Genomic DNA, 12,277 nt, shown 5'->3' with positions numbered 1-12,277 from the left:
GATATTCAGTAGGGCTATTAACTAGCTCTGTAAGGCTAATATAGTTGAGTCCCATCCATGCCATTCTTTCGGTGGCTAACCAGAACTTAACTTCCTATCTACCTAGGTAGGCGAATAAATACAATCATTGCTTCTAGGTACTACTACGTCTATTATTGTAGACACCTAGATCAGACTCTCCAGTCATGATGAGTACGCTGGCGGCTAGTTGCCGTAACATCGCCGGTCACTGGCGAGGCTAGTATTACAGGCCTGACGACCTCCCGTGCGAGCCGTAACAAGCAGAACGCCTCTTCGGGCGAGGACAGGCTTTCGCATATCTCCGGGTTTGGCGAAGAAAATGATTTTGCCACGAGGCGCACGGAATGATAGACAGGCTATATTAAAGGTTGCGATATCTCACCTACATGCCTAGGAGTGTCTAGCCAGAGTAGCAGTTAAAAAAAAAGAGAACCTCTGTATCTTGCTCTCGGTCATATCACGACATAATTAAATTACACTTATCTATATATCTATAGTTATACCTACCTATATATCCCCCTCTATCATCTTTCTATCTTGGGCACTATAAAATACTCTTAAAAATGACTACTCCAGAAGATCCTCAGGCCAAAGTTTATTCTCACATAAACGGTAGAGAGAGCGACATCCTAACTAGATTAGCTGTGGCCGAATTGTGCAAGGGCTGGCCCATATATCGCGACGCATCGGAGTGGAAGAACTTTCGCTCCCTTTTCTCTGATGACGCGTGCGTCTGGACGAGTTAGTAACCGCCTCTTGATATTAAGACTGTAGGGGCATACCAAGGCTAATTTGTCTCGTCCAGCGTGGAGTAAGCGTCAGCCCATTGACAGCTTTATCCAAAAGTCAAAAGAGGGAAAGTCAAACGGCGACTTCATCATGCATCGCGAATGCGGCACTCTTGTAGAACTCAACTTGTCGACGCTCCGAGCAGTTGGCAAGATGAAGGCAACTATAACCCAACGATTTCAGATCGGGGAGAACAGCAGTGTAGGAATCGAACCGGTCATATTCGACGTGGACTGCGACTGTCGATTTCATTTCTTCTGTTTTCGTGACTCGGACACCAATGCCTGGAAGGTTAAGTACGTCAAGCTGATATACGAGAAAGACAAACTTGTTCCTGTCGACGGCAAGGCTTGTCCAGGCTTCCCTAAGGATGCTCTCGACAGGTACCCGGAAGGGTATAAATATCTTGGTGCAGCTCAAAGCACACTCGGGCACGATATCGACCCTTCTCTTCCAACTATTCAAAATCCGGAATCTGGGTCATTAGATGTACCACGGTTGGAGTTATACGAGAAGATGGAGCAATGGCTCGACGGCGCAGACGACATTGACCTTTCAACGAGTCACGGCCGCAGAGACATCAACGGGAAGGATACACATAAAGGGCAAAAATGATGATGATGATGATGATGGTGGTGGTGGTGGTTGAAGATTATACGATTCACAACTTAAGCTGCCCAATAAGAATGTGGCTAGATGTGGCACGGATGCAGCACAGATACGGCTTGAATATTTCTAGAATTAGCAAAGGATCAAGATTGTTAGAAACACGATTGCTATTACAGCTAACCCAGTAAACTATTCTTCGTCCGTAATACGACAAGACCTCTATAATTATTAATTTGCTTCCCTAGAGTTCTATCAAAATGCAACCTTAGTAGAGATCTATTCTTAGACCGGACAAACAACATGCTATAAATTTTGATGGTATCTCTTTCGACGTATCCCGTCGTATACGCGTCCAATGCATACCCGGTTCGGTGATAGCGTCGGCTGAGATGTTACTATAGAGGTCAATGTATATAGCTTACGCCAAGCTCGTCGTATACTGGTTTAAGCCTTGGTCTTAGCTATACGATGTTTTGATGCCATAACCTCGCCGTGAGGCACCAATAGGAATATATGACACGACTATAGTAGCTTGTATGTCCTTGTCCCGCGAGCCTCAGTAGGAGTACAGACCCCTTTCTACGTACGAGAGTGGCAGGTTCATATACTTAGCCGCAACGTTGCACTCCATTCAAGAGATGAAACCTCCGTAAGTAAAGACATTGTTGTGAGGTAGCTAGCCTAGTAGCTTACTGGTTCATCGCCATATTGCATTACCCTACCTAGAAGCTGGACGATTGGGGCTATGTATGTTTTATGTAGCTCCAACTTGCTTGGCACCGCTTTCATTGATCGCCTCTGCCAGTTGTGTATGACCTTGCCGATAACCGAAGGATTTTTGGGTTGCGCATGAATTGGCGAACTGCGGGTTATACATATAGGCTGTTTTATAACAGCTCGCAGAGGATAACCAATCAGAGAACCAGTAGGTATTATCTATTGTTTGTAGATCCATCGACGGTTCCTTGTGAGGATGTTAACGGCCGAGATCTTCAAAGCCTCCTAGCGTGTCATAAGATTCAGACAGTAGTTGATGATATATAAGTTCCACAAGTCTTCGCTTGAAAAATTGCAATTCTTCACTAACAAAACAGACAACTCTCGTTTTATTACTCACAATCGCTTCATCAACATCTAATCAACATCAAACCTAATCAGATCAAATCAAACAAAATGCTCCGAAGCAACAGCACCTCGTTTTGGTTTGGCCTTTGCCTACTGGCCAGCACCGCTGCAGCAGGAGGTGCCGTGCTGAAGCGAGATGACTTGCCGACACCTGTGACGGGGTCTGAATCAACCGGAGCTCATTGCGACGCCCCTACCCAAACAACGGGATACCCAGACTTAAACTCTCTCTGCCATTCCCCTCCTTACATCCCTGACCCCCAGAGTCAAGTTAGGTGCAACACCAAGTGCATCCCCGCCGTCGCCTCTCAGACCTTGATCCGACCGGAGAACGACAGTATGAAGTCCTGCTACTATGCCTGCACCGGATCTTTCGAGAAGGCTAAACGTGGCGAGCTGAGCGAGAGGCAGGACAGTGACTACTGGTTCTGCCACGGTATAAACTTCATCCAGGGAGAACTTTGCGAGTTTATTGGATCGCTCGGCTCTACTGAGTCCACCGAAGGCGGACCAGACTGCTTGTACATGAACAGCCTCGACTCTTAATTGAATATCCACGACACAGTGTCGTGTTGCTTCATAGCCTGGCAGAGAAAGCAACTATCTTTCAAGATCGGGTATATTGTGGTTTGGTTTGGCATCGCTCTATTTACATACCGGTGTAAGGGGTTTAGAATAGATTTGGTTACCTACCGTATCTAAGAATGATATTAACTTACACCTACAATCTGCAACTATTTTACGAGCCTTGAAGCTACTTTTACCATGTGCTTAATTTTGCCCTTACGCGGCAACTTGTTCTAAAGGATAGGCATAAACTAAGCTTTGAACTTGTACTCCCTCGAATATATATGTAGTGTTTTATATTACCTGAGAACACCAAGAAAGCACTCCCGTAAGGTAAGTACCTTCCTCCGAATAACACGGAGTCAATTGCTTGAGAATCGAGGGGATTTGTCTTTGACTTGTGTGTAATATGCAACAAGCGATAGGAGGATAATCTAGGTAGTTATGCCTCTTATAATAACTGATACGGTACGTACGTATAATACTTGCACATAACTAGTTAAACTGCTTATATTTTTAAGGATCTTTCTTTAGGATGGAATCATATCATTTTCGCAATCTCATGCGTGTTCTATAGCGAACATGATGTCTTGGGCAGATAATGTAGCAGAGTTTTATTAATAATAGTTGCTATGTTTTTACAAGGATAGTATTGGGAAGTTTGAAAAAAAAAATAATACACTTCCCTCTGCAGTACCTATTGATCCGTAATCTACAAGACTCTTAGCTTATGGTTAATCCGTGCTTAATGGGATAGGTATGCTCACACCTTCTTTGGCATCCGTGAGTATATGTATATAAAAGTTAACTGTGGCGGGTAAATCAAAAGCATAACTAACGTCTACGCTAATGTTGATATTTTTGAGCAACAGAAGACTTACAAGTCATTCTAGCTTCAGCGATTATCCAATTACCAAAGGTAAGACACCCACCCTGTTTTAGAACTACTGAATAAGAAGTTACACGTTCCCTGACCGCGGTTGTTGGCTTTGGTAGAGTTGTGGGCCTGGCTTAAAAAGGCTTTAAAAAGACTCTATGAACAGTTGTATGAACAGTTGCTACCTAAACTAACCCAGGTGGCATACCGGGGTATAGTCGGAAGACTTGGTCTGGTGCTAGAACAGCATTGCAAGAAGCGGTACGACCTGATCGATATGATCGATGTGATCGATGTGATCGGTGTCTTAGCAGGCAACATTTTTGATCATGTCTTACATGACTTTTTACATGGAAGCAGGTTTGTTATATAAATTAAGGCATACGGGGTTCGGAGTCAGGTTAAATAAATTACGCTCCCTTTACTAATAAATACCGAACGAATCTTGTCATTGGGTGGCTTAGGAGGTACACAGGTAAGGGGTAGGTAGGTACCTGTTAACCTAGAAGATTTCCGAGACTCATCTTAATGCGGGAATCCGATATTAAGGCGTTGGGCTGCATGTCAGCGCTCAGTACCACTCCCGGCATCCCGATTGTCGGTGATTGTTGGTGATGACGACAAAGCAGGCTATGAAGCCTCGCGAGCTGCCGAACGTTCCGCATCTATGCTACCCAATCTAGAATGTCGCGCAGACGCATGAGTCAGTTCAAATTAAAGTTGAGCGGGCTGAGAATCGTCGAACCATAAAGAAAATAGCGAAATGGTTCTATGTAGGTATATTATGAGGCTATACATTATAAGGCTAGACTGGTTCTCCGGTGTTTTTGCTTTTTAGATGGCTGCAATCTACCGACCCGGAAATTCGGGGAACACACGGCATTTCTCATGTTCTAAATACCGTAGAATATTCGTCTAGTCTAGCGTATTGATCGGATGAGACGGATATCATAGCGTCTGTCTTGCCTTGCCTTGCCTTTCCTCGCCTTGCCTTTTTGACCGGTTTCTGAAATCTCCAACTTCCAACATCAAGTCATGACGGACGAGTCCGGCTCATCTTCATATGTATGCGGTGTGACTTGGCCTCTCGGACTAGAACCGGATATGCCTATATCGTTTCCGGCTCGCCTTGTCTGAATTAGGTTCCCTGTGAAGAACTACATACAAGACTTCAATATACTAGCTGCCTAACCTATACCGAAAGCTGTCGGCTACGGTACTGTACGTGCGGTACTGCACATCCTTTTAACAGGGATCTTCCCACATAATCGCCATCTACTGGTCCGCGGCTTGCTTGCTTGTGACGTGGGGATCTGTATCTGAACGCTCACATGATTGACTGGTATCAAAATTGAAATATTGGCCCCTCCACGAATTCCTGATTTGGGATGAGCATTGGGGATGAGCATTTGGGATGAACCTAGGCGAGACAAGGATGCAATCGAGCTGTCGCATTTACTTTATTTTATCTGAAAGAGTATGAAATCATCATGAATACTTGTCATGAGAGCGTGGTCATCTATATTTTCGACTTGTCGGTTATGACTTGTGAGTTGACACATGAAAAAGGTGTCTTTCCGAGTTAAATGATGTACTGGTGAGTTTCCTATATTCAATACATGTAAGCATTTGGAATTTGGAATCTGCATAGGTTCAATAGGTAGGTACCATGTAGTAGATCATATATGTAGGTACGTACCTAGGCAAATGCCGACAGCGCCGCGGTCACTGCATACATAGGTAGGTATATGCTGGCAGGACTAGTCTTCAACGATTTCTGGGCTTAACCCTACTGGTATTAGTGTAAGCAGCATTAGCAGGGGCTTACCCTTGGGAGTAATACATTGGGAGCAATACATCATAAGGAACTCATCGTGGTAGTTAGCGCCCATCTTTAGCGTCTAATTAGTGACAATTAGTGACATACCGTCATCTGCCACTAAACCTGATCAACCTGATCAACCTGGTCAACCAACCTTTTCTCAACATCGCATCAAACTGTCAAAAGGGTATTATATTCGGTATATTCTAATACCTAGCCATCCCACCCACTCTCACCGACAGACGGGAAACAAATCTAACGAATAATGTCGACATCCTACCCCCAATAATTGCTCAACACCCAGCCGACCACATCATACTTACCTCCTTGACCGCATCGAGCCCGCCCTAATTCACCCGCATTTGTATTTTGTATTGTACAGTCCTGATACATGTAGTCTTCAGATTAACCTAGGTAGGTACTCTCGCTGCAAACGTTTCTTTCTCGCCGTTGCGTTCCAGTCAGATACTAAGTCAGATACTACCTACTTTCTTATTACATACCTACCTACCTACCTACCTACCTCTTACACGCATTAGGCGGGGACACAACGTGCGTATGGTTCGCATGGTTCGCAGCACATCCTAGACTTTCCAACCCAAAGTGTTTCCTTCTAAGCGGCTATTTACTTTTTTGTCTCTGTTCTATTCAGCGGCCTGGCCAGCCATCTAGCCCTGCCCATCACTTACTGCCCATCACTTACTGCCTATCACTTACTGCCTATCACATATTGCCTATTGCCTATTGCTTACAGTTGGGTCTCCCCCCCCCCCAGTATCGATCATGACTTAGTTATGATTCACCTTGTCGTAGGTTCTACCCTCCTTCCTCTTCAATATCATCATACTGCTCTTTTCAGTCTGCTTAATTTCCCTTGATTTTATTTTTCTTTAGCCCTGTGGCCTACTTTTGCCTTGGCCACGCCTAACCTACGATGCCTATCAACATCTAATTCTACCATCACACGCACCCCTGCTTAGCACAAGTTGTCGCCGCATGATTCGGAGCTATCCCGTTCGTCCGCGTCGTGCAATCCCCCGCTGGCCTGGCATGCGCCTTGCTAAGCTGCTAAGCTGCTAAGCTGCTAAGCATATCTTGAGCACGTATCCGACTCAACAAGTAGACGACGGGAGACCCGTTCGCTCCCCCTTGTGCATTCTTGGCGACCAAATATTTTTTAGTTGTTTATTCCTAACAGTATCGTCATGGCAGACGTAAGCGGCCTAGATCGCCCGGAACAATACGCATACCCCGTAGCTGGGAACGTCTACTATAGGCCGAGGTCTTCAGATCGAAGACACCGCCCAACTCCGAGCCTACCCACCCCGCATATCCGACCACGCCAACGTCGACCTCAGTCTATCCACATCGTATCCTATCCCGCCGGCTATACACCCCCCGACTTAAGACCGCCCCCTTTTGTCAAGTCCAAGTCGTCTAAATTTAGGAAGGAGAAGAGCAACAGAGCGGAGGCAAATAAGGACGACGCATCCGCATATAAAAGCTCACCGCGGCGTGTAATTGAGAGGGTATTGGGACCTTTAAAGCTCCACTTCTCGCAGTACGTGGCTGTGGACAATCCTACGCTTCCTAGCGCCTCTAGCAATTCGAGACCAGCCCCGAGACCGTGCACACCTAGTAATCTTCGTGTTCGACCGCAATCCATGTTCGTGTTTCCTTCTTCCGCCACAGCACCTTCGATGCTGGGAACCTCTACCATGCCGGCCCCCTCTCAGTCGCCAATGCTGGCGACGCCCTCTCATGCTTCGCATCGAAATAGCATAATATCGGTGCGTTCAGCCAAAAGCATAATGAGCTCGGTAGCCGAAGTGCCAAAACCCGTTGCAAGCGGAAGCGGAGTTTCGTGTTCTATAATCCTAGCGGAGCCGAACGTCTTTCTTACCGGGTTCGAGCACGACGGCCAGCCTCGGAACGACGCTGCTAATTCTACGGCGCTGCTGAGGGGTAAGCTACAGCTGAACGTATCCAAGAATGTGAAGATAAAGTCCGTAACCCTCAAGCTTCACGGCAGAGCCAGGACGGAATGGCCGGAGGGTATCCCGCCGATGAAAGTTGATCAGTTCGAGGAAGAATCGCTTAGGACTCAGGTGCTGGCCTTCTTCCACGCCGCGCACGAGACGGGAGAGACCGAGTTTGGGAATCAGTGCACGTATTCGATTCGGGGGAACGCCGAGTACGCTGCCGGTCGCCGGGGCGCATCTCCCTCCCAGTCGACAATTTCTTTAGCCTTGAAGAATAGGCCTGCCGGTCACCTAACAGCCCGTGATTACAAGCGATTATCGCTTCAGTCTGTGCAGTCTCGTAGCTTCGGTAAGGGCGACACGCCCAACCCAAATATCGTGCAGCAGAAGACATACAAAATATTTTATCCCGGCACCTACGAGTACTCTTTCGAATTGCCTATCGACCACCATCAGCTCGAGACTACGAAGCTCCAATTTGGATCGGTTAAATGGGAATTAGAGGCCATCGTAGAGCGAGCCGGTGCCTTCAAACCAAATCTCCACGGCACCAAGGAAGTTTGCATCGTGCGCGTCCCAGATCAGCTATCCCTCGAAATGACGGAGCCCATCTCTATCAGCAGACAGTGGGAAGATCAGCTGCACTACGATATAATGATATCGGGAAAATCTTTTCCTATCGGCACTAAAATCCCTATCGCCTTCAAACTGACGCCGTTGGCCAAGGTGCAGGTTCACAAGCTAAAAGTGTTTGTGACCGAATCCGTCGAATATTGGACAAATGATCGACGGGTTACTCGGAAGGACCCGGGACGGAAGATATTACTACTGGAGAAGTCTGCGGGGAAGCCTCTAGACAAGCTGTTCGAGGCGTCGGATGTGAGGGTTCTGAGCGGCGGCGAGCTGACCCCGGATCAGAGACACGAGGCGCGTATCGCGGCGCAACGGCGGCGGAGTATAGAGGCCTCGAGAGCGCATACGGCGCCGGAGCCGCTACCCGATCCTACGGACAACCTGCTAGGCGATCTAGATTTGGGGTTGGAGGCTTATTGGGGATCGACGGAGATCGAGATGAACGTCCAGATTCCAACCTGCTCGCAGATGGCCAAAGACAAGAGCTTGCGGTTGCATCCCGACTGCAGTTGGAAGAATGTAAACGTATATCACTGGATTAAGGTATGATTTGTCTCCCAAGATCTCCCCTGCGAATACCATCGTACGATGGTGAGCGCGTAATTAACTATTTGCAGATTGTCATGCGCATCTCTCGCCTCGATCCCGAAGATCCCGCGGGCAAGCGGCGTCGGCATTTCGAAATTAGCATCGACTCGCCTTTTACCGTCCTTAACTGCCGTGCCACACAAGCCAACACCGCTCTGCCCGAGTATTCGGGCGCCGACCAGCCCATGTATCGCCAGCAGGCGAGTTGTGGTTGTCCCGACGCCGAGATACTCGCCACGAGCCCCAGCCCCGCATCCAGCACAGGTACGATACCCTCCGTCGAGGCTGGCGTTAGCATTGCCGGCGTTGACTCCTCCGGAATTGCACCTCCCCCGGCCGCCCACTTACAGCAGCATCCAGCCGCCGGCTCGCAGCCCGTACAGAGACAGTCTTATACGCCTTGGGTGTCGCGGCCTATGCATCTCCTAAGGTGTCCGAGCTTTAATCCTCCGGCTTTCGACGATGACGAGCCGCCGCCACCCATGCCTACGCCGCCGCCGCAATACGACGTCGTCGTCGGAACGCCCAGCGTAGACGGTCTTGCCGACTATTTTACGAGGCTAGCTAGCTACGACGATGGCGATTCGGATAGTGCGGACGAGGCAGTCGAAACGCCTAGCAGGCTCATGGAGCGGAGCGGACGGGTAAACGTACCTCACCCGAGGACGCCGGGCGGGAGGATGGTCCCGAGCAGGAGCCTGGAAATTCAACGGCCAGCAATACCTATGACGCTGAACATGGCCGGGGGCCTATTAGAACGCAGAGGTTAATGAGGCCCCTTCGGTCGTGCTTGCTGGGATAGCATGCAAGGTCGTACACTGCTCAGCATTTATAAAGGAGCTTATGGTTTTCGAATTTGACCTACAATTACTATCATCGGTATTGGAGTATTGGATTGATACCCTGACAAGGCAAGTTGGGAAAAGTTTTATTTGGATTCTCGCTAGAGGCTTCCTGGGATATTCGTTTTCAGGGGGGGAGGACATAAGCTTGTTAATAGAATGCATTCTTAACGGAAGAACGAGGTTGTACGACGCACATAATTGGTGGCACGAGGCGTTCGGGTCGCATTATCGGCAGAGATATCACTGTTCCTAAATTCCTGCTCATCTTACGACCTGAGCTTTGTGGGTTACATGACGGTATATATCGGTATGAGGTCGTGGTACTAATAAAAAAAGACTGCTGCGTATCCTAATCTCGGATTCCATTTGAGTTTGTTCCAGTGTGCTATCATCGTAAGAAATTCTTGGCCTTGCCGGTGTAGGTTATCACTGGGAGGAAATGCTTTGCACGAGTATGAATTCCCATTTGAATCGTGAGAGCCAGCGCTAGGCAGACTTCCCTCTTCCCTCCTAATCCCCAGGCCAGACGTGCACTTCTATTTTATATACACATAGCCGAGACTGCTCTCAGAAAACCTCTATACAACCGGACAGGTAATAACCAAAAGGCTGCCTATTTCATTAGTACCTCCTTACCCCTGAATTGTATTAGATATAGTAACTGTTCGTTTAAAGGCTTTCAACCACAGGCGTGACGATTGGTTGAGTCATGGAAGGATGTCTATGGCCGTCCTCATCACTAATCCTATCTACCCCCGGGAAAACGATTATGTGATTCGGATTCACGCCATCTTCGAAGCGGAATCGATACTCCGAGGGCTGAGATAATAATAAATAGCCAAACGTAGCACATTCTACAATTAATTCCCGCAAGTGGTTCTCCTGCTCGTATCTGTCATCGCGATCGCCCGCTACGAATGGCTCGAGGAAGACATTCAGGGCCTCAGCAAGTCGTTGCGCTTGGCGAGTGCTAACATCTTCAGATGGGACTAATGGTGTCCTATCGCTCCTGTTTGGGTGAAGCAAGAAGGCGGATAATTGTCGCCATCGAGTGAATGCGGCATCGACGGCTATTATAATCATATATGTATCAGTACTTGCAATATCATTAACCGGGCTGCCCTGCTTACCGTCCGAATTTCCTCTGAATCTCTCCGTAGCTGGTATCAAGGAGGCGAACGAGGATACCGGCTGTGGAAGTAGAGATAAAGGAGAGGTCCCGTCGAGGGTGATGCTGGCAAATGTAACGCTAGAAATGATGTGCTGAATAGCACTGCATCGAGTTCTCGGGTTTAGGGCTAGAGAAGCAAGCGTATCGGCCAGTAAGGCATCGCTCTGGCCTACTCCTAGACGAACCAGCTCTGCAGATAGGATATCTACATTACGCGAAACCGGCAGGTTGTGGTAGTTATTTTCGACATGTTGCTGCAGTAGCTGGCTCAACGATCGAAGCTCGGTGCGTATTCCAGCATCCGGGGTTGGATCTAAGAGAAACTGGTCCAGCTGCAGTCTATCTGTTGATATATGACTCCGCAGAGGCTTCTCCTGGCCATCGTATTCACCTCCACGCGACCTATCGCCCAACCCTTGTCGCCTACGCTGTCGGAATAAGAAAATCCCTGATATAATTCCCATCATCAACCCCGCGACAGCACACGCGATAGCAATCCCAGCAACGGCCCCACTGGAGAGACCTGGGTTGCTTACCGACTCGACCGACTGGGTAGCATTTATGAGCGACGGTGATACTCGGCTCGAAGACGTACTCGACCTATCCGTTGTGGATGTAGAAGACGTTGTTGAGGAGGAAGTAGTAGTGGAAGTGGTCGCGAAGGAGTTCCATAATTGCGTCGAAAAGCCAAACACAGTCTGTCCTGGCGCCCTGGTCCATACATCAACTGCTTCATAAGAGGTCCCTGTAGTATATACGGTAGAAACCGTTGCCTGCGATATCGATATCTCTGCCATTGTGCTGAGTACCGGAATCTAGATAGCTTCAAATCCCACCTGGATTCGTGATTATAGAAATAAGACAGACAAGGACCCAGTGAGGTGATAGAGAACACCGTTATTGTACAATACGGTACGTGGGTATACTCAAAATAGCACAAAAGAGTATCCCGCAAGCCGGGTAACACAGCCCCGATTACTGTAGGGCACGAGTGGGATCTGCGGTACGAGGACAACATTCAAGGCGTCATTACCCGATCTACTAAGAAGCCTCTACATACTACGATACAAAATGAGGATATTAAAAGTACCAACACAACAACTCGTGTTAGCTACTACTTCCACTATTGGCTTCGAATTAACTTGTGAGACCTGGTTTGAATTAGGTATATAAACTAAAAGCTGTTTCCGGAGACACATGGTCGTTGAATGACCGGTGAGACGTACCTATGCTGGGGAAGACAGGGAG

The 12,277-nt window shown here is 48.0% G+C and overlaps 4 protein-coding genes across 4 annotated transcripts; 3 read left to right on the top strand and 1 right to left on the bottom strand.

The window, feature by feature from the left end:
• Positions 1 to 120: 120 nt before the first annotated feature.
• On the top strand, positions 121 to 1,448 carry F4813DRAFT_205062 (uncharacterized protein). Its single transcript, XM_049239591.1, has 2 exons — positions 121 to 762; positions 827 to 1,448. The coding sequence occupies exons 1-2, from the start codon at positions 585 to 587 to the stop codon at positions 1,423 to 1,425; spliced, it is 777 nt and encodes a 258-aa protein (XP_049096547.1). The 5' UTR covers positions 121 to 584; the 3' UTR covers positions 1,426 to 1,448.
• Positions 1,449 to 2,251: 803 nt separating this feature from the next.
• F4813DRAFT_370437 (uncharacterized protein) lies at positions 2,252 to 3,265 on the top strand. The gene has a single exon (XM_049244527.1). It carries the CDS (start codon positions 2,593 to 2,595, stop codon positions 3,088 to 3,090), a length of 498 nt encoding a protein of 165 aa, XP_049096546.1. The 5' UTR covers positions 2,252 to 2,592; the 3' UTR covers positions 3,091 to 3,265.
• Positions 3,266 to 7,015: 3,750 nt separating this feature from the next.
• F4813DRAFT_382595 (uncharacterized protein) lies at positions 7,016 to 9,783 on the top strand (the record flags this gene model as incomplete). Its single annotated transcript, XM_049245827.1, has 2 exons — positions 7,016 to 8,968; positions 9,043 to 9,783. The coding sequence occupies 2 exons, from the start codon at positions 7,016 to 7,018 to the stop codon at positions 9,781 to 9,783; spliced, it is 2,694 nt and encodes an 897-aa protein (XP_049096545.1).
• Positions 9,784 to 10,527: 744 nt separating this feature from the next.
• On the bottom strand, positions 10,528 to 11,826 carry F4813DRAFT_392576 (uncharacterized protein; the record flags this gene model as incomplete). The annotated part of the gene is made up of 2 exons (XM_049247300.1): positions 10,528 to 10,928; positions 10,989 to 11,826. 2 exons carry the CDS (start codon positions 11,824 to 11,826, stop codon positions 10,528 to 10,530), a joined length of 1,239 nt encoding a protein of 412 aa, XP_049096544.1.
• Positions 11,827 to 12,277: the final 451 nt, after the last annotated feature.

This window comes from Daldinia decipiens (genome assembly GCF_022478715.1).
Source record: "Daldinia decipiens strain CBS 113046 unplaced genomic scaffold F4813scaffold_36, whole genome shotgun sequence".
In the NCBI taxonomy this organism is placed as follows: domain Eukaryota; kingdom Fungi; phylum Ascomycota; class Sordariomycetes; order Xylariales; family Hypoxylaceae; genus Daldinia; species Daldinia decipiens.
The sequence above is the reverse complement of the archived record's forward strand: the minus strand, read 5'-3'. Positions and strand labels throughout refer to the sequence as shown.

Excerpts from the sequence above, each read along its gene's own strand:
- F4813DRAFT_205062 (XM_049239591.1), top strand. The coding sequence starts at position 585 with ATGACTACTCCAGAAGATCCTCAGGCCAAAGTTTATTCTCACATAAAC. Across the intron at positions 763-826 it reads TGACGCGTGCGTCTGGACGA|CGTGGAGTAAGCGTCAGCCC; the intron begins GTTAGTAACCGC and ends TGTCTCGTCCAG.
- F4813DRAFT_370437 (XM_049244527.1), top strand. The coding sequence starts at position 2,593 with ATGCTCCGAAGCAACAGCACCTCGTTTTGGTTTGGCCTTTGCCTACTG.